Source organism: Miniopterus schreibersii (genome assembly GCF_964146895.1).
Source record: "Miniopterus schreibersii genome assembly, chromosome: 4".
NCBI classification, from domain to species: domain Eukaryota; kingdom Metazoa; phylum Chordata; class Mammalia; order Chiroptera; family Miniopteridae; genus Miniopterus; species Miniopterus schreibersii.
In genome coordinates, this window is record NC_138105.1 from 64542063 (window position 1) to 64563385 (window position 21323).

General features: G+C 53.4%; 1 protein-coding gene across 8 annotated transcripts in view; it reads right to left on the reverse strand.

The window, feature by feature from the left end:
* TCF3 (transcription factor 3) overlaps positions 1 to 21323 on the reverse strand; it is a 39397-nt gene that overhangs the window by 1359 nt on the left and 16715 nt on the right. For 2 of the 8 annotated variants that reach the window (XR_013998806.1, XM_081137401.1), the window contains exons 4-18: positions 18541 to 18614; positions 18215 to 18293; positions 15454 to 15521; positions 14135 to 14267; positions 13061 to 13110; positions 11481 to 11583; positions 11228 to 11397; positions 11008 to 11137; positions 10428 to 10486; positions 10227 to 10305; positions 9299 to 9372; positions 8738 to 8896; positions 8532 to 8655; positions 2382 to 2517; positions 1983 to 2218 (exon numbers count right to left, since the gene is read on the reverse strand). Coding sequence is in view for 7 of the 8 variants with exons in the window: in XM_081137401.1 (XP_080993527.1) it covers positions 1983 to 2218; positions 2382 to 2517; positions 8532 to 8655; positions 8738 to 8896; positions 9299 to 9372; positions 10227 to 10305; positions 10428 to 10486; positions 11008 to 11137; positions 11228 to 11397; positions 11481 to 11583; positions 13061 to 13110; positions 14135 to 14267; positions 15454 to 15521; positions 18215 to 18293; positions 18541 to 18614 (1674 nt within the window). In the remaining variant the exon portion in view is untranslated. Of the gene's footprint in view, positions 1 to 1982; positions 2219 to 2381; positions 2518 to 8531; positions 8656 to 8737; positions 8900 to 9298; positions 9373 to 10226; positions 10306 to 10427; positions 10487 to 11007; positions 11138 to 11227; positions 11398 to 11480; positions 11584 to 13060; positions 13111 to 14134; positions 14268 to 15453; positions 15522 to 18214; positions 18294 to 18540; positions 18615 to 21323 lie in introns of all 8 variants that reach the window. The other 6 variants (XM_081137400.1, XM_081137405.1, XM_081137404.1 and 3 more) reach the window with 4 other exon arrangements.

The window sequence follows — 21323 nt, forward strand, 5'->3', positions numbered from 1 at the left end:
AGGTCTGTGGCTTGTGTTTGTGGGTGGGTACCATAGTGTAAGTGCGTGTACCTGGTGTGTGCATGCTCATGTCCATGAAAACGTATTCCTGGACTGGAAACCATAGGCTGTATGCCTATCTGTGACCAGTTCTAGGCAAGGCTATGCGTGTGTGATCATGTTCAAGGGACATGACCAAGGCCTAACTGTTCCAAGGACGTTTCGTAGGAATGGAGGTGGACCTTGATTTCCATCTATTCCTTGTCCATCCCACATGCCCCAGGACTGACCAGGAAGGCAGGGGAGGCCTGGTGCCCCTCCTGGGATGATGACCTTTCCCATTCAGAGCAGTCACCTGCTGGGTGAGGGAGGGCTGGGCCTGCCTGGCTTGACCAGCTAGGTGGGAGGGGCTGAGACTACCTCAGTAGGCAAAGGTCTGGGGGAGACTCTGGGGCTAGGAAATGGTCTAGGACACACATACCCACAAGGAACCAACCACCTCACACCCTCTAAGACTCCCACACTGGACTCTGGCTGCCCTGATAGCTGGGCCTGGGGTGTTCACCGTGAACCCTGCCCACAGGCCAGACTCTGGGATGGGAGCCTTAGCTCCCTGGACCTGTGGCTTCCACTCTTAGGTTTTCAGTGGGGGCTCCACTTTATGGAGCACTGTGTGTGCTGGGCACTGAATTGAGCCTGTTGCCCACACAAGAATCTGGAATGGGAGCTCAGGTATCTGCCCACCCGGTGGTCCACACCCAGCCCAGGCCCTAGTAGCTGTGAGGCCGTGTGGCTTTGGATAAGTGACCTCATTCTGTGCCTGTTTCTTTCTAGGTAGGACGGGGGCTAATTGAAATCAGGACACCTGCTACATTCAGCTGTGGCAATAAAATGAAGACAAATGAAGGCCCGGCATGTGGCATGTGCCCGAGATGCAAGAACCTGGACCCTGTTCCTGTGCTGGGGGGCCTGTTGCCCTCACCCTGCCTGCTGGCCCCGGAGCCCAGGACAAGCGCGCAGACCAAACTGACAGCCAGGCCCAGAGGCTGGTGCTCCTCGGTCCCCTTTCATCCCTCAAGTCTCCACAGGGGGCATTGGGAGAAGAAAGGGCCTGAGGTCACTGCTAGCCATCCTGTGCTCGGGCAGCAAGTGCGAGGTAAGGAGGGGCTGCCGGTAGAAGCAGAGATGGACAGGCCGGTTGGGGGAAGAGCGCAAGAGTCAGAGAGCAGAGAGGTGGACACAGGGAACACAGCATGACACGGCATGACGCCCACACCAAGTGCAGATGCGGAAACCTGAGAGCTGAGGGGACAGTGCAGGATGGGCCAGAGCCCCAGCTCCAGTACAAGCGACAGTGCTGCAGGAGAAAAAGGGTTAATGGGTGCGCAGGAGGGGGAGGAGTTAAGGAAGCAGCTGGGTGGGGGGAGGGATTCACCTGGGATAGGGACAGGGTGGGGGCAGGGCAATTTCCATATCCTCACCCAGCCCTGGGAAAGGGGGTTAAACCCCACCTGCAGATGGGGTTTGATGGGGTCCCACGAGGTGTCTGCTTAGAGTGACAGTGATGGCCTCTGGGCCCAAGGGGACACTGGCCACTGCTGGCCAGGCTCTGGGGCTTTCCTGAGATGGAAGGGCCAGGGTGGCAGGGGTCCCTAGGGTCCAGGATACAGTTTTGAGCCAAAATGCCCAGGTCTGTAGGACTAGGGGTCCAGAGCCTCATCCTCCCACTCCAGAGGGGGACACTAGGGCAGGGCTAGGCAAAAGGCAGCTGGTTCAAGGTGGGAGGACAGTGTGTGTGGGGGGGCCCAGAGGGGCAGGTGAGGCAGTGACCGGGAAGATGATGGTCACTGCAGGTGCAGGGGTGTGGTCACTGCAAGGAGGAGGTCATTATGAGAGGCCAGTCACTGCAGGGGGGGCAGTCACTGCAGGAGAGGTGGGCTCCAGGAGGGGGAAGGAGAGAGCGCGGGCAGAGGCGACGGGAGGGGAGCGGCGCCCCCACTGACCTCGCACCTGCTGCTCCAGGTTCAGGATGACCGACACGGCCTGGTGCAGGATGAGCAGTTTGGTCTGGGGCTTCTCACTGTTGAGGTGCAGCTGGCACATGCGCCCCAGCTCCTTAAAGGCCTCATTGATGTCTCGGACCCGCAGCCGCTCTCTCGCGTTATTGGCCACCCGGCGCTCCTTCTCCCGCTCAGCCTTCTGCTCTGGGGGGAGAAGGTCGTCCTCGTCCTCCTCTGGGCTACGGGGGTGGGAGGGGCCGGGGGGCCAGAGGGAGACAGTGAGATGGGGAACAGGCGCAGGGCCCGCCGGATGCCTCGCGGTGTGAGCGCCGCTGGTGTGAGCACTGTGTGCATATGCTTGAGTCCTGATGGGTGGGGCAGGGGCCGAGGAGGGGCTGGCACCTGGTCCGGATCCGGGGGGCCTTCAGCTCCTTCTTCTCTTCCTCTGAGTTGTCAGCCACCGATACATTCTCCTCATCCTCTTTCTCTTCCCGCTTGATCTCACTGGTACCTGAGGCGGTGCCCCTGTGACCAAGTCCTGTAAGGGGTTGGGGGTTAAGGTACTGCCACCTCCAGGGCCACTCTGCAAATCCCCTTTGACCCTCTTGTGAGGGGCGAGAGCTCTTCTGGCCTTCATTTGCAAAGGTAGGGAAAAACCACCTACCTTACACCCCGCACAGGAACCTAATTACAAAGTTCTGAAATGGAAAAGTTGAAACCTTTAGAAGGAAATGCATGGGAGTTTCAGTGTGGCCTAGAGGCAGAGAAATAATTCGTGAAACACTAAAGAGCTGTTCTCAAAAAAGGAACTGATAAATTTGTACTATAACTGAGAATTTCTGATCACTAGGATACCAAAGAAAGTAAGATATGCCACAAGATAGAAGATACTCGTTATGTATAAATCAACAAAGGCTGTATTTCCACAATATGTAAAGGACTCCTACAATCATTGAGAAAACGACAGACTACTCAACAGGGAAACAGGCAAAGCACAGAGCAGGTATTTCGTAGAACCAAAAACGGACGTGGCTATGTGGAAATCTGCATTATTACATCAAGAAATTTAGAAATTTTGCCCGCCCACCATGGCTCAGTGGTTGGGCGTCAACCCATGGACCAGGAGGTGACAGTTTGATTCCCAGGGGAGGCACGTGCCCAGGTGGTGGGCTCGATCCCCAGTGGGGGCATGCAGGAGGCAGCCAATCAGTGACTTTCTCTCGTCATTGATGTTTCTGTCTCTCTCTCCCTCTCTCTGAAATGAAAGAAAAAAAAAATTTTTAATAAAGAAGTTAAGAAATTTCAAATGAGGCCCTGGTTGGATAGCTCAATTAGAACATTGTCCTGATATGCCAAGGCTTCAGGTCCTGATCCCTGGTCAGGGCATATACAAGAATCAACCTATGAATACATAAATAAGTGGAACAAATCAATGCTTCTTTCTTTCCCTCCCTCTCTCTAAAAATCAAAATAAAAAAGAAAATTTCAAATGAGGACTATGAGCTACATGCCACACCCATTAAGTCAACTGAATGGAGAGACCTGACAATTCTAAGTATTGCTTATGACAGTATGTCGTTATGACCACTTTGCAAACAACTGGGTGTTATATGGAATAGGTGGTGTACCCGGAAATTCCATACTTGGAACCACACCTGAGAATTCTTACACACATGCACCAGGAGACATATTCCAGAAAGCACCTGATGGAAGCAGAGTGGGAAGTGACCTATCGTCCTAGGTAGGGCCTGGGCCTGTCCTCAGGCACTTGTAGGGTGGCAGACCTCATACTCAAAGTGAGCAAGCAAACAGATGCAGAGGAACATTGGTAGGATGTTTATTTTTCAAAGTACAAAAACCATGTAAACAGAATACATGGTTTCAGAGGAAACAGTTACACTGAATGCAGCTATACTGAGGTACAAATGGCAAAATGCCAGCCACAGGAAATAGCCCAGGGTTCTTCAATGGATGAGCCATAGAGAAGGGAAGGGGGAAGAATCTGTGGATAAAAGCTCAGGGTTCCCCCTCAGCAATGTTAACACTGGGGCCAGGTCATTCTCTGTGGGGCAGTCCAGGTCATTCTCTGCGGGCTGGTGAGAAGTATCCTTGGCCCCCACCCACCCAATGCTAGGAGCACCCCTAGTCGTGAGGACCACAGATGTTCCCAGACACTGCCCAGTGCCCCGTGGGTGAGACTCTGGGTATGGAGTAACAAAATTAAGACATGAAAGCACTGACTTTTTCCTAAAAGCCAGGTTGGCTTTTGGGGGTGGGACAGGATGGGGAAGGTCCCTAGGCAGGCATGAGGGTGCCTGCTCTAATTTGGGTTGCATGGTGGGTTCCCAGGGTGCTTGGAACATTAGGCAGCCTTGTCACATACCAGTATCACATTAGTGTCACATGATGTGTATTTTTCACAAGTCTGATACAAGGGTGGGGTAGGTAGGTGGAGGTCAGGATTGGCCATTGCCTGGTGGGGAGTCCCTGGACCTTTGCTGGGCCTCGATCTCCCCTGCTATAGCATCATCAGCGTTAACTGATCCTGGGTCTGGCCATAAGACCCAGGTCCCCGATCCCTGGCAGGTGCTTGTGAGCCCTGCCACAGTCCTCCCCACCAAGTGGACAGCTGTCCTCCTCACCAAAGGCATCCCCTCACTGGCCCCAGCACCTTCAAACATGTTACCTCTTTAGTCTTTTTTTTTTTTTAATTTTTTTTTTTTTAAATATATCTTTATTGATTTCAGAGAGGGGGAGAGAGAGACAGAAACATCAATGATAAGAGAGTCATTGATTGGCTGCCTCCTGCATGCCCCCGACCGGGGATTGAGCCCGCAACCCAGGCATGTGCCCTGACCAGGAATCTAACCCTAATCACCTGGATCCTAGGTCGATGCTCAACCATTGAGCCACACCCAGCCGGGCACCTCTTTAGTCTTAAGCCCTCTAGACCTTGTCCCCTCCCACTTCTGCTCTCTGGACAGTAACGCCCCCGGACTCCACTGGTACTGCCCCTGCCCAGGTCCCTCTGACCCCTAGTCAGTGTAGCCTGAGTCCTCACTTTGGTGTCTGACACAGTCCAACCTCCTCTGCCTCCCTTGGCTGCCTGTCCCCATCTGGCCTGATGTTCAGGCCTAGGCTCTGCTCTGTCTAAACACTGCCTATCACCTCATCTAGGCTCTTACCTTTGAACTCCATCATGTGTGATGACACCTAGGCCTCACCCTGAACTCCAGACCCAAATCCTATCATCACCTCCACATCAGCAAGTCCTGTTGGCTCTGCCTTCAGAATATCCAAAATCCACCTACTGCACCCTGGCCAGGCCCCAGCATCTGCCCCCACTACCCATCCTGGAACAGAGCAGTACTCTCTACCCCGGTCCCTGGCTCCCACCATTGTCCCTTTAGTCTGTCCTCCCAGCAGCAGCCACCAAAGGGCACCAGTGAGCACTTGAGATCCTGCCTTAGCCTTTCCCTAGCCTGTCCTCCCCAAAGCCACCAGAGGGCACCCCAGTCTGGTCCTGTCCCTCTTCTGCCCATAGCCCTCGGATCCAATCTCCCTCAGGGTAAAAGCCCAACACTTTTGTGTGGCCTACACGGCCCCACATGACCTTCCCCTGTACCCTCCCTGCCCTCACCTTCTCCCTCTCCCCTCAGTCACTCTGCTCCAGGCTTGGTCCTGTTGCAGGTTCTTTGCACAGGTTCCCCCTCTTCCCCTGCTTTTGCTCTTCCCTGGCTCTGCTCCTATGTCACAACCCTGCCACCCTCACTATCTTTAAAACTACAACCCAGCCCTGGCTGGTATAGCTCAGTTGGTTGGGCATCATCCCATGCACCAAAAGGATGCTGGTTCAACTCCCAGTCAAGGGCATGTGCCCGGGTTTCGGGCTTAATCTTCAGTGGGGGGCAGGCGGGAGGAAGCCGATTGGTGTTTGGCTCTCATGTCAGTCGATCGATTGATCAATCCTTCCTTCGCTTCTCTCCACCCCCCATCCTCCCTCTCTAAAAATCAATAAAATTCTTTGTCCTTCGAACCTGGGCACAGCTATGGCTAATTTGTAAAGGGTTGTGGTTCAGGTCCCACCTTGTCTGCAGGAGCGAGAGCTGGTCCCAGACCAACCTTGGGTCTGGGAAATTTGTCTTGAACAGCTGCAGGGGTACAGCAGCCTGACTTCTGAGTGCAGGCCTGAATTTCCCAGGAGGCCCCAGAGCCAGTGCACCTGGTGGACAGCTTCAGACCATGTCAAAACATCACCCAACCACCTCCACAACGACACTGAAGGGGAGACTCAGTGGGCACCTGAGCCTGCTTAAGGAAGTCCTGCTCTGTGGGGAGGGCCCCTGCACAGCTGATCATCATCCACAGTGGTACATGGTGGCAGCCAATCATTTCATTGGATTGGCCTGGGGGGTAAATCCCTCCCATTGATGTGCTAACAGCAATCAAGGCTCAACTACAACAGGAGGGTCTACATAGTCCACAGGAGGAGGGGTTGCACAACTGGAGTGCCCAGCTTGGGTGATCAGGGAGGCTGTGCCACTGGACCCCTACAGGATACCTACACTTCAACAGGTCACTCTACCAAACCTGGGATAAAAAGCAGCTCTACCTAATACAAAGAAACAAACACAGGGAAGCAGCAAAAATGTGGAGACAAAGAAACATGTAGCAAATAAAAGAACAGAAGAACTCTCCAGAAAAAAAAGTAAATGAAAAGGAAACAAGCAAACTACCAGATACAAAGGTCAAAACAATGGTTATAAGGATGCTCACAGATCTTTGTGAGAACTTTAAGGAACTTAGTGAGAACATCAACAACATAAAGGAACAGTCAGAAATGAAGAATACACTAACTGAAGTGAACAATAATTTACAGGGAATCAACAACAGAGTAGAGGATGCCGAGAATCGAAGCAGCCTTTTGGAATATGAGGAAGCAAAAAACACCCAATCAGAACAGCTAAAAGAAAAAAGAATCCAAAAAAATGAAGACAGTTGAAGGAGCCTCTGGGACAACTTCAACCATACCAACATTCACATCATGGGGATGCCAGAAGGAGAAGACAGAGATCAAGAACTTGAAAACCTATTTGAAAAATTAATGACAGGAAACTTCCCTAACTTGGTGAAGGAAACAGATATGCAAGTCCAGGAAGCACTGAGAATCCTAAACAAGAGGAACACAAAGAGGCCCACACCAAGACACATAATTAAAATGCAAACGGTTAAAGACAAAGAATCTTAAAAGCAGCAAGAGAAAAGCAGTTAGTTACCTATGAGGGAGCTTCCATAAGACTGTCGGCTGATTTCTCAACAGAAACTTTGCAGGTCAGAAGGGATTGGCAAAAATATTCAAAGAGATGAAAAGCAAGAACCTATACCCAAGGTAACTCTACTTAGCAAAACCATATAGAATCAAAGGACATAAAGAGCTTCCCAGACAAGGGAAATCTAAAGTTCATCACTACGGAACTAGTATGGTATGAAATGTTAACGGGTCTTCCTTCAGAAGAAGGGGGGGAAAAAGGGTAAAAAAATATGAATAAAATAGCAATAAATACATTTCTATCAATAAAATGAATCTTTAAAAACAAATGAAGAAGCAGAACAGAGACAGACTCATAAACGTCAAGAACATTTTGACAGTTGCCAGATGGGGGGAGTTGGGGGTTAATGTGAAAAAGGTGAAGGGATTAAGAAGTACAAACTGGTTGTTACAGAACAGTCACAGGAAATAGTCAATAATATTGTAATATCTATGTATGGTGTCAGGTGGCTACTACCTAGATTTATCGGGATGATCACTTAGTAAGCTATATAATGTCTAATCACTGGGGTGTACACCTGACTAATATAATATTGTATGGCAACTGTAATTGAAAATTAAAACTAATTTAAATTAAAAATAAAATTTTTGAAGTAAAAAAAAATAATTTTTTAAAAAACAAAAAACAATCCACACCTGCCCTCCCCACTTTCTCGTACCCATCTGTCTCCTCCCCCCTCCCTGGGGTGGTTGGGGGGTGGCTCTTCCTGTTGGACTTCCTGTTTTATTCCCCAGAGCCTAGAGAAACACCAGGCACACACTTGGCACTGAATACATGCCTGTTGGGTGAGTTCAGTTCATTAACTGATGGATGAGTAAATAAGACAGGGGCCTTGATGACTGCAGCATCACCTGCACCAATGCCAAGACCAGAGACGGTTGGGCTCCATCTTGCTTCTAGAAGGAGCTGAGCGGTGACTTTGTCAGCCTTTCTAGGACTCCAGGTGCCTGTGACAATAACCACACCTCCCTGGCCTCCACCCATGCTGACAGGGCTTCCCTAGTTGCCACTGTGCCTCAGTTTCCTTAGTTTCCTCAAGCTCTAGCCAAGCAGTGAGCAAACACTCAGCCCAGTCTGGCTGTTTAGTCTGTCACAGACCCTCTCTGTCATCCCTGTTTTGCAGAGGAAGTGATGCCCAGTGACTGAACCCCAGAGAAGGAGCCAGAGCACAAGTTACTCTGAGGTGCTGGCTGCCCTGCCCAGGCATGATGCTGGAACTTACCACTGTAGGAGTCAGGTGGCCGCGAGAGGTCAGGGAGGGTGGTCGGCTGGTTGGGGAGGGCCACATGGTTGTGCATAAGGCTGCCACTGGCCGAGAGGCTGTCCTCTGAGTGGCTGCCTCCAACCTGTGGAACAGGAGTGGGTGAGTCAGGACTGGTCAGGCTCCCACCAACCACCTGCCTGGCCCCTTCCTTGCCCAGCACTCACCAAGCTGGTGTGCCGCCCGCCCAGAGGCATGACAGGGCTGGCAAAGCTCGAGGCCAGTGTTCCATGGCTGGGCAGTAACCCATGAATGTCCCCCGAGGTACCCACGGCGTGGCTGCGGAGCACATGGATGGCCTCATCCAGGTGGTCTTCCATCTTGTTCTGCTGTGAGCATGGGCAGGTGAGTGGCCTGACTTCCAGTACCCCCACCTAGACCAGTGTGGTGTGGCCTGAAACATGTGCCTGTATGTGCCACGGAGATAGTGCTGGACCTTATTCCCAACAAATTAACTACAAAGTTCATTCTTGTCAAAAGGGCATCTAAGTCCTAATGTAAATTCCACTGGTCACATGAGAACTAATGGCTCTTATGGGACTCAGTTTCAAAGTCACATGAAACATGGCCACAGTAGACATGCTGAGCCATCCCCCATGGGCTCCCTCCCCTGCACCAGGAATAGGCATCTCTGTGCCTATCCACATGCATCCGGAGTCTGTCCACAAACCCCTCCCCACCCCCAGGATGCTCCCACAAGGGCACACCCAGACACGTAGGAAGCTCACCAGACTATGGAGACCCCCATCATAGTTGGGCGATAAGGCACCGGGGGCTCCTGCTCGGGGCCACTGTGATGTTCCTGGAAAGGGTAGGAGAAACACGAATTGGGGTGGGGAGAGGAACTGAAGCAGGGTATTGGTGCAGCCTGACCCAGAGAGGGAGTGAGGAAGGAGGGAGGAAAGAATTTGGAAGGCAGGGGAGAGAAAACTAAGTTGTCTATGATACCCAGGCTGGCCACACGGGAGTGCCCGCATCCAGAGCTATTCTGGGCCATGAGTCCAGCCAGGTCTAGGCAGTAAGCAAACACTCATGGTTGTGCATCTCCTAGCCTCAGTTTCCCCATATGCAGAACCAAGAACCCCTCCTCCCACACAAGGAAGTTTGCTGGCTCAGAGGCACACAGTAGGTGCCCCAGAGGTCGGCTCCTCCCAGTCCTACTGCACCACACAGGTCTTCCAGAAATCTCTGCTCTCACTCCTTCACACCCCCCTCCCTGACGCTCCCAGGTACATCCTTGTAGGAAGTAGGGAACAGAAAGACCTGACCCCTTTGGCAGAGCAAGCATGGGGCATACAATTGGTGCCTAACTAGTATCTGTTGGGTGGACAAACACCCAGGTGAGTGTCTCAGGTTGGCTGCTCTGGTTCTGGGTGCCCCTGCCCTGGTCCTAACTGAATTCCTTGTGCCCCTCATGCTCATAAGCACAACCTGCTGGGTACTGCCTCCTGGCCTTTGCTTGTGTTGTGACCTAAGAATCCTGGCTTAGAAGTTTCCTCCTGGAAGCCTTCCTGGATCCTCATAAGAACATAAACTTCAAGGCAGGTGGAGTTAAGGCCAGTTCCCTAACCCATGGTGCAGACTGACCCCTTCCCACCTGCTCTAGATTGAAGGCAGCAGATGCAGCAACCCCCCACCCCCCAACCCTGTACAGACCTGCCAGCCCCTGTGGGGAACCCACTGGGGTCGAGGGACTAGACGAGAAGTTATTGCTTGAGTGATCCGGAGAGTAAATCTGCAATGGGGATGAGGACAGGGCCACCAGATAGCCAGTCAGAGGCTGGCCTCTCACAGTCACGGCCCAGCCACCCTTGGTACCCCCACCCACCCCACCCCACCCCCTGCCCTGAGCCTCACCGAGGCCAGCGCCTTCCCAAGGGCGTCCCCAGAACTGCCAGCTGTGGTCCCTCGGGAGCCTGTGGGTGCACAGAGGTAAGACCTAACCTCAGGGATTTGGTGCCCCCAGTACCTGGGCTTAGCTTGGATGCCCCAGATGATGGGGAGTTCCCTTCTATACTCAGCTACTGGGCACGGATGCCCAAGCCCAGGACTGGACAGCCCCTAATTCTGGCCTGGTTTCTGCCTGATGTCTCGCCACCTGCCTCCATGGAGGGTCTGGGGACAGGCAGACCATGGGTCCTGGAGTGAAAGATTCCCCAATCTGAGCCACAGTTTCCCCAAATGTAAAGTGGGGGAATCCACTCCTTGAAGAGCCATTTTTTTCTTTTTCGTGTGTGTGGGGTTTAAAATGTAAGTATCATTAAAAACATAGCAACATAGCACAAAAGGCAGGAGAGAGTTAAATAGAAAGGATTTCTAGGTAATAAGCCATTTTCAAATATCAGAAATGGGGCCACAGGGCCAAGGAGCCCCTGAGCTGATCCCAGGAAAGGGAGGACATTGTTAATAGCAAGGAGCACATCAGAGGGGACCATACCCATGAGGCTGTCGGCCCCACTGACGGGGGGCGTGTGGCTGGCAACACTGCCATAGGTGGCTGTGGGGGCTGAGAAAGTGGACACAGCTGGGAGCCCACCATTCACCTCTGCACTGTGCAGTTGGTAGCCCTGTGGTGGGATGGGGTTAAAGGGGGGTGAGATGGGGTCGGAGGGGGTGCTACCCAAATGCACGCCCCCACCCCATCCCAAGGGGCCTACCATGCGCTCGTGCTGGTGCAGGCTGCCAAACCCACCACCACTACCACTGCCCACGGAACTGCCGCCACCTGGCGGGAGGGGGAGGGGGGATGAGCTCCCACCCAGCATGGGCCCGAAGCCCGCCTGGCCTGCAGGGCTCCAGAGCTCGGTCGAGGGGTGCAGGCTGCCATCTGCAGAGAAGGGGAAGATAGTGAAATGGCAGGCAGAGGGACCCAGGACCTGTCCCAGTCATCTTGGGTGAGCCCCCACATACCTGCCATATAGAAGGGAGCTGGGTAGGTGCTGCTGGGGGTCTTGGCAGATGGGTAGGGGGTGGTGTCCCTGCCATAGTCATCACCTGAGCTGGGTGGGTACACCTGTGGGCAGGTAGATGCGTACTGTCAGGTAGGAGGGGCAGGACTAACTCATTCCCTCTAGCTCTTGGCTGGCCCCTTCCCCAGTCCTGTCCTCCAGCTGGACAGCAGTCTACCCCACCACCCCATTTCTCTAAGCTGGACCTCTTGCACAGAATTCCTTTTCCCTCCTTAATCCAGCAAACTCCTTTTGATCCACTAAAGCTCAACTGTGGTGCCCCCAGCCCTTCCTTCTTCCTTGTTCCCTCAGTGCTGAAACGTGCCTTGGCCTCAGCCCTGAATATGCAAGACCCGGAGGCCTCAGAGACAGGGCCCTGAACTAATATTCCACCCAGGGTACCCCAGAGCAGAGAGATAGCAAAGTCTTGTAGGATCACTGCCAACTCTGATCTGTGCGCACTGCCTGGAACTGAGGCAGGGCGCAGGAGAAAGTGCTGGGATCAACTGGTACTGTCTGCCCCAACACTACAGTAGAACAAAGGGGGCTCTCAGCTCTAGGAAACTGGGGTGCGGATTTAGGTGAGGAAAATGGGGAGTTGATGACATTGTAAATGACACCAGGAGTCAAGTCTTAAGACTGTGTGAGCCTGCCTGGCCGGGCGTGGCTCAGCGGTTGAGCATCGACCTAGGATCCAGGCGATCGGGGTTCGATTCCCGGACAGGGCACATGCCCGGGTTGCGGGCTCGATCAATGACTCTCTCATCATTGATGTTTCTATCTCTCTCTCCCTCTCCTTTCCTCTCTATGAAATCAATAGATATATTAAAAAAAAAAAAAGACTGTGTGAGCCTGACTGCACCTCCTAGCTGTGGAATGTCAACTTTTGACACTAACTCCCGAGTCTATGGCCTAGAGTTGGCTGGGTCAGCCTGTGGAGGCTCTGCCTGACTCCCTGGGCCCAGGGGCTCCTGAAGGCTGCTACAGAGCCAAACTGAGAAAACAGGCAAATTGCCTTTTCTTCCCGAGATTAAATCTCAAGTGTCCCAGGACCATCTGTTGGGCCTGGTACCCTGCCAACCTCCAAACAGCAGGCTGGGGATACAAGGTGGCTCAAACCTGGGTGGACAGGGTACGGGGGGGACCTACTAACTGGCTGCCAGGGTGCTCCCACCTGCTCCCCCTCCCAGGACCCACGCCCTTTCTAAGACATCACAGGACATGATTTCTTAAAGCAAGAAAGATTGAGACTAGATCCCAGAAAGAACTTCCCAAACTCCCTGGGAGGTAGTCTCTGGTCAGAGCTGAGGTCTTGAGGCAAAAGCCCAGCTGACTGGACAATCTAGCTGGGGATTTTGCCTCAGGACCCACATGCCCACACTGAGGAGGTGATGTGGATCTACGTGTTCCTGGCCGCCGCAGCACACACAGCCTAGTGTTTCCAATGATGCATTGTGTGGCCTCCAGCAGGAACGGACCCCAAGCCTGGAGGGCAAGAGAGGCATGTGGTCTGTGGGGTCCCTGCTCCATCCCACAACTCACCGAGGATGGAAGACCTGGCGGCACCTTCCGGACTTTCTTGGGCTGCGTGTCTATTAGGAGTAAAAGGAGTGAGCTGCCACATTGAGCCTGGCTCCTGTTCCACCCAGTGTCCTTCAAGGCCCAGGGACATGCGTATCACTGGGGGTATCAGGAGACAGCCTACCCCTGCACCTTGGAGAGGAGACCCTTGAGCTTCCTTTTAATTTAAATAAGGGTTTGGGTTTATGTGTAGGGGGACTGACAATGTGCAAGAATCATGGGGGGGTCTGCAGCAAGGAGTCCTGGAAGTGGGGAGTCAATGGATACTTGAGCCAGGGCCCTGCTCCAAAGTCCCCCATTCTGTCCCCACCCCAACTCCCACAGTTGATCTTCTTTATTCACAGATCACAGACTTGCAAATCTGCTGAAGTTACTTCCCCCAAATCATATGTGCAGTTTGTTAGAGGCCACTCACAGTCAGGCACAGAGTAGGGAAACCTGGGTGGACACCTTACATGTGCCCACTGAGGGGGAACCAGGTGGCACTCTGCCTTCTAGTTCCAGCTCACACTATAAACCAGGGTCCTTTTCTCGAGATCTATCGAGAGCCCTAATTTACATGCTTTTTGTGGGATGTTTTGCTGCTTAAAATACTTCCCATGCGTGCAATTGTGCCATGGTGCTGGCTAGTGTCTCTGAGAGCAGAAACTGGGACATGAAAAATATGTGTTAGATCAGCTATATTCAGGCCTGAGTTACAGCACAGCTAGCCAGTTCTGTGCTAACGAATCAACGATTTATGTGAATAAGGTGTCTTTAGACAGAAACACATGTGACACAAAGTTATGTATTGATCGGTTGACCAGAGACTGAAAGGAATGTATCCTTGCATTTCCCCAGGAGCAAGGAATAGGTGTTCATGGTGACTTGATAGGACAGAACCTCTACAAATAACAAGAATCTACTGTTTCTTTCTTGGTTTACCACCCATCCTTCTATCCATATGATCATCCCAGTCTGGCCAAGGCCTAGGGGACTGATCCCCTCCCTGCCCCCACCTCTGGGCCCACCAGCCCTGCTGGCAGACCCACTCACCTAGACCGCTGTCCGCCGCTCTCCGTCGAGCATGGCTGGGGTAGGAAGAGTAATACTGGGATCCACTCTTAATGCCTGAGGGGGACAGTGGCCCAGGGCTGCTGAGGGCCAGCTCACTGGGCAGGAAGCCAGCCTAGGAAGGGGGATGAAGGTCATCAACAGGCACTAGGCTGGTGTCTAGCAACCAACCCGGCCATCCAAGGGATGACAGTGACCCTTGCTTGAGACATTTCTCTCCTGACAGCTCAGCATTACTTTTAAGAAAAACAGTTGCCAGCAAATCTGAAAAGAGACTGTGTTCCGGGAATGCAGAAGGTGCAAACATATGCATCTGGGCATCAGTGAAATCTGGTTTAGTTTGTGCATGTCTTTTTTTAAAGGTAGACGGTTTAATTCTGCAGCATTTAAAATGAGTTTTCTACCCTTGGGAGTAAGAGTGACTGAGGTTTGAGGCTCCATGTGAGTGGCTGCTCTGTCTGATCTTTCCCATCTGTAAAATGGGCATGTCGGCTCAGGGGGAGTCCTGGGGAACAATGGGCCTTATGGGCTCTGCCTTTGGCACAGGGCCTGGTACACAGTTGGTGCTCAATAGCCAGGACTGCTGCCACTCTGGGTCAGGCCTGGTATGTACACAAGTGGTGTCACCTGGGATAAGGCACAGCTGCACCCTGAGATTCAGGAGGCATAGGAGGGGACAGGAACGAAACCCTTAGGTGTGTGTGTGGGAGGATGCCCAAGGGGTGACCTGAACAAGAGGCCACATGGGACCACTGTGGCCAGTCAGTGCTGTCAGCTGGGGTGGGCATGAGTGAGTTTTGCCTGGGCTGGGTGCCCGAGGGGGGGGGGGGGCCTCCCTGGTGGCCACCGCACAGGGGCAGGGCCCCAAGGCTGCTGGGCTGGCCTGTTTTTCTGTGTGCACTCAGGGGTGGGCAGGTGTCTCTCTGAGCCCCTCCAGCTATGAACAGTGGCCCCCAGGTTGGGGGGCCATGGGGCTGTGGCCTCCCCTGCCTTCCCCTTCCCTCATCCACTCCTGGCCAGCTCAGGCTGCCCTGGGACCCAGTCCTATTTTAGCTGCTGCTGGAATAATGACCAGCATTTGGTTCAGCGAGGGACTGTTGTGCAGATCAGGGGAAGAAACTGTTACCAATCTCTTTAAAATTTTAAAAGGTGGGAGGGAAAGGAGTGGGTGGAGCGGTGACTGTAGCCTCCACTGGGTCCCCTTCACACTCTGGCCAGTCCCTGCTCACCTGCGATGCCCTTCCAGCCTGAAGAAGGGCATCGCATAGACATGAATGCCCACCCCATAGACATGGTCTCACCTGAGTCAAGCCCCCAACACCTGCATCTCTCCCGAAGGCAGTATATGCACTCCGCTCGCCACCTTTGCCTGGAGAGGGGGAAAATGAGTCACTCAGAGCCAACCCCAGGGAGGTCGCATCCCAAGCACCAGGCTCATGCCTGCATACAGCAGAGGTTCCACAAGTGCACAACACTGGGAGAACCAAGGTGGGATGCTGGTCTCCTCACTGGCCTGATAGACAAGTGAAGATGTGGCCAAATATCATTCCTTTCCTGATGACCCACAGAGGTTTATGGAAGTTCACCAACCTGCACCCCCCGCCCCACCGGTTTCTGAAGTGGGTCAGTGCCGAGCTCAGACCCCCCTGCCCTCTGAATCTTATCTCCTCTGTGCAAGGTCATGAGATGTCGACTCCCCAGGGTGCTGGGCTCCCAGGGGCAGGATGGGGGGGTGGTGGTAGTGGTGCCTTGTGTGTGTGAGGTTTAGTGCCCAGGTCCCTGCCAGGGGTTAGTTTATGACATCCCTGGGAATGCTGACTGAAGTGACTTGGTGAAAAGGGGCCCTCTACTGTGTGGGCAGGTGACAACTTGGGTTGCAAGAACACTGCTTGCCTGACAGCCACCAGTGTGGACACTGTACAGATGCCTGGATCCAGCCTTGCCTGAACCAGGTGGCTGGATCAATCAACAGCTGAGACATTTAAGTTTGTTTCTGCCTTAAATTGGGTGCCAATCTCAACATGAGTGAGGAATAAGAATGCTCAGCCGATTAATTCTAATTATTCTCCAACTACTAAGGGAAAGATCTCGTTTTCTTTACTTTAAAAGTACAATTTCAACTAGACTCCTAGAACAAAGGCTGCCGGGGTACAGAGAGGGGCCATGCTTCCCACCCACACCCCCAGTGCCCCCTCAGGGCAGGTGACATTGGGTCATCTTAGGCATGAGTAAACAGACCTGGCAGTTAAGAGGCCCAGTCTCAATGCAGTGAATGAATGGGGAGGGGGGAATGCCAGTGCTTCTTTCTTCCCAGGGTGGGTGTGGGAGCAAAGATGGCAGGCCCAGGGAGGGTTTTAGGCTCTGCCTGGGGAAGCAGCTTCACCTCCCAGACCCTTGGCTCTCCCTGCTCGTCAGGGCTGCCACGGCTTAGGCTCTGCATAGAGCAAGTGCCAAATATAGGTTTCCAAAGAGGTGAGGTGAGAGAGGTAGGAGAAGCTGAGGCTCTGGGAGAAGACCCTGTTGGGGCCATGAGCCCCATTGGCATACATCAGACACCTAATCTAAGTGCTGGACCTGGGCTATATCAGGGCATGAGGGCGGGAAAAGAACAAATAGCAGAGAGTAAAACTACCAGGATCTCATAGGGAGCCAGACTGGGCTGGAGGCTGCATAAGAACAAACTGGACTGACTCCTTGGGGAGCTGGGCCCTCACCACCCACCATCCTGCCATGGCTGCCACCAGGCCTGTGAGCCACACCAACCCCTTCCAGCCTGGTCCAGGGGTGAGAAACTGGCCCAGGGATACCAAGGCTGCACCAACCTCCCTCCCCACTGGGTCTGGCCTGGGCCACAGCTGGCCCAGCCACAGACCTAGAACGCTGGCCCTGCTGACCAGGCTCAGTGTGGGAACTGCCTGCACCAGGAAGAGGCGGGAGGAAGGAACAGCAGAAGGGAACAGCTGCAGGTGCAGAGGCCACCCTGGGCCACGTGGGCTGGGCCTTATTTCCTGGTCTGGGAAATGGGCGCAGACTCTAGCTGTGCAAAGTGGGTGCATGGATGCTGTCCCCCTGCTATGATTCCTCAGGCCACACTAGCCTTTTCAGCCCTACTGTGCACCTAGCAAGCAACACATGACCCATGGGGTCTGGCAGGTGCTGTCCCCTCGGGGTTCAGCACAAAGGCCTCCAGGCTCAGTTTCCCCACCAACTGGTCAGTCACATCAAGGGTCCCACAGTCCACACATCCACCCCCCCAGCAGCCATCTTAGCCTATAAACTGCTAACAATGGTATTGAGATGAGCAGATTCCATGTGGCTTTTGTGTGAAGGATGCTGTCTCAGGACTCCCCAGGCAGTGAACGAAAACCCCACTTATAGTCCAAGCTCCGAGGTGGGAGCTGACTCAGGGCAATAGCATCCAACCCTCCAGAGAAGATAGTTTTATAGTCATCCCAAGGCTTCCTCAGAACTGGAAAGGGGGTGCCAGAGCTCAGCAGGGCACATGCCATGGTCCCCTAGCGAGAGGGATGGCACAGAGAACAATCAAGGCCAACAGTCCCAGTGGACGGAGCCCTGGCCAGCCTGTGACCAGCCACAGACTCCTGGACAGGTCCCTTCTGGCTAGGTCTCTGCTCATCTGCAAGATAAGGGGGCAGAGGTGCCTGTGGGACCTAGAACTCTGGGCAAGGCCTCACTACCCACTACGAGAAAGGTTCTGTGAACATCCCTATCGCATGGGTGAGGAAGGCAAGGCCAGAGAGGGGATGGCCTCAACCAGGCCTAGTGAGTGAAACTCGAGCATAGGCTCATCGAGCCCTGATTCTCATAGTCAGCAAGAGCAGGCTCCAACTGCCTGAGTCACCAGGATGTCCAAGTCCACTTCCTGGTGGGGACTTGGCCAGCCCCCACTGACCTGGGGGTGGAGCGGGGTCAAGGCCATATCTACCTGCACCCTCTGCTCCAGGTTAACATCCCTAAAGTGTTACCACTAAGTGCACTCACAACGCCCCAGGGACCCTATGTGGGTGTTGAGGGAAGGGGCTGTGCTCCAAGGACACTCACCTCCAAGCCCTGGTCCCAGGAATGTAGACGAAGAGAGGCTGCCATGGGACTCGCTGAAGTGAGCGCTTTCACTGTAGGTCTGCAGAGAGACAGGTGGGCATGAGGGGTGTTGGCGCACCCCATTTTACAGCTGGGGAAACAGGCTTGGGAGGCAGGTATGCTTATAAGTACCTGAGTCACAACTTTAACCAACATAACTAAGCCCAAAGTCCCTGCAGACTAGGTTGGTGCCCGACCTTCCCCTCTCTGAGACTTAGTTTCCTTATATGCCCCTCTCCCCTGGAAAAGGGAAACCCAGGGTCTCAGGCCCGGCAGCAGCTTCTCACCCGGCTGGGGTCGAAGGAGGAGCTGTTCTGGTCGCCAGTGCCCCAGGAGCCTGAGCTGGGCCGGTCATCCAGACCTGCAGGACAGGAAGAGAGAGGGTCACCCTTACCCCTGCCCAGCTCTAAAGTCAGCTCTAGCTCTCTTCCTCATCACCCCAGGGGAGAGCCCTCATTCAACTCAGCATGGTTTCTGGGCCCATCCCAATTCAAATGGGCCCTGGAGCCTATCCAGCCTCACCCAACTCTAGCTCTGCCTGTACTGACACCACTGTGAGTGGCAAGTGCCCCAGACACCCAGGCACTTAGCATATTTCCAAGTCTGTAGCTCAATAAACAATTGCACCAGCTGTCACTGCTGGCAAACTCCTACCCATTCATCAAAACCCTATCCACCATGCCTACCCTGAGGAGAGCCCTCACTCACACTGAGCATCCTTCCCCTAGCCTAAGGCCCCTCCCTCTGGCCCAGCCCTAAGCACACTGGCTGGGGCGTCTTGGGTCAGGCTCATTCTCTCCTGACGCTGTGAGAAAGGCTCACAAAGGCATAAGCAAACAGGTCATGAGTGATCAGCTTGGATCTTGGGAAAGTGCGAATCTCCCCTTGCCCATCCCCGCCAATTTAGGAGGTGGGCATCCCTTTGTTGAAGTAGCAGCAGCTGCCACTGACTACCCACTAGGCACAGGCTGGCAGCCCGCCTGGGGTGGAACCCAATCCCTATTAGGGACAAACCGAGGCTCTTGCCACCTGTGTGCCAGGCTGAGAGGCTAGAGGCCCAAGGTGTAGCCCGGGTTAACCAGAGTGGGGAGAGGACCCTGGTCTCAAGGGGTAGTGCAGGGTGGGGCTCTTATCTTCCCGGACACTTTCCCAGGCACCAAGCACCCGCCCTAGACTCAGAATCTTCCTGGGCCCAGGCTCCCACCCCATCCATCAGGGATCACAGAGCACATGGCCTGGACTAGTAGAAGGGGAGCAGTCCCAGGCCCTTCCCTCTCTGTGCCTCAGTTCCCCTCCTCTGTAAATGGTGTTATGAACAAGCCCACTTGGCAGAACTGGGGAGGAGAGGACATAGGAGGAGGCGGCCACCTGTACAATCCCACTCCCCATCCACCTCCAACTCCACATGCTGGAGTTCCCATGCACCCCATCCCAAATCCTGCCTCCTGCCCTCCCCTCCTTCCTTCAAATTGCATCCTTCTATTTTGGTGGCACTGTTAACCATTTCCCCCAGAGAACTGGTGTTTAATTGCAGTCTAATTTGCATGATGATGCATATTAATCCTCATCCTAATGAATATTCATACATCTCATTTAGATTTTGTTTTCTAATAAAAAATTTCCAACGTAATTATGGTGTGTGTGGGGGGCTGACTCAGCAGGTGGAAGACCAAGTAAGGGGGCTCCTGTAGTCTCCAGGAATCCATTTCTGTGCTCTTCCATGTCTGGGGTAACTGTACCAAAAGGTCCTGGGCCACCTGGGCTCTGGGAAGGAGAGCAGAGCAGCCAGTGAGGCAGAGGTAACCTTGAGTAAAGTGCCAGCACCCGCGGAGCCTCAGTTTCCCTCTATGTGCACTTGCCTGTTGTTCCCTCATCCTCTGTAGCAGCCCCCACTCCTGAAGGCCTGGGAGTGGTAAAGGGAACTCCTGGGGCCTAGGGACTCCCCCGCCATGGGCCCAAGAACTGAGGAAATAGGGTGCTGCTCTGCCCTTTCTGGAAAAAGTCGCTCTCCCAGCCCCCACATCCCCTTCTATAAATGACAATAATAGGGACAGCCCCTTCCTCCCCCATTACTTCTATTAATAGTTATTAACCCCCATACAGATTAACTATGCATTTTAACAACCCATCTCTTGTTCATATTCTAATTAAAAGATACCAATAGAATAAGATATTGTATGCCCAGCCAGGCATGGCTCAGAGGTTCAGCATCGACCTAAGATCCAGGACATCACAGTTCGATTCCTGGTCAGGGCACATGCCCGGGTTGTGTGCTTGATTCCCAGCAGGGGGCGTGGGCGTGCAGGAGGCAGCCAATCAATGACATCATCAAATTTTTTTTTTTTTTTTTTTAAAACATATCTTTATTGATTTCAGAGAGAGGGAAGACGGGGGAGAGAGAGAGAGAAAGAAACATCAATGAGGAGAGAATCATTGATTGACTGTCTAGCCCACAACCCGGGCTTGTGCCCTGACCGGGAATCGAACCCCTATCTCCTGGATCCTAGGTCGACGCTCAACTGCTGAGCCACACCGGGCCGGGCTCCTTGATGTTTCTATCTATCTCTGTCTCTCCCTTCCTCTCTCTGAAATCAATAAAGATATATTAAAAAAGAAAAAGAAAAAGAAAAAAGAAAAAGAGTAAGACATTGCTGCCAGAGTGTAATTTTTTGATTTCTCTCTTAAAAAAAAAAATGCTGGAGATGACATACTAGTGAGGGTGTTGGGGAAAAATGATCACTCAGATCCAGCCCAGCTGCCTCAGGAAGAGGGAGACAGAGATGAGCAGAGGGCATGTGGGGCCCATGGGTGCTGCCTACCCCCAGAGCTTCAGTTTCAGTTCGAGTCAGCTGGAAGTGACTACCCACCAGCCGAGGTTGCTTCAGGGATAACAATGACTGCCGCAGAGCAAGTGGCACAGCTGGTGTCCCAGTGGAGTGACCATCCCATAGTATGACTGAGGGCTGGCCCTTGCCTGATGAACTGGGCGAGTAGCCTCCACAAGACAGTCAGTGAACAATGGCTTGGTCCAAGTGGCCTGTGTCCTATGCTGGATTCCTCTGGGGCAGGA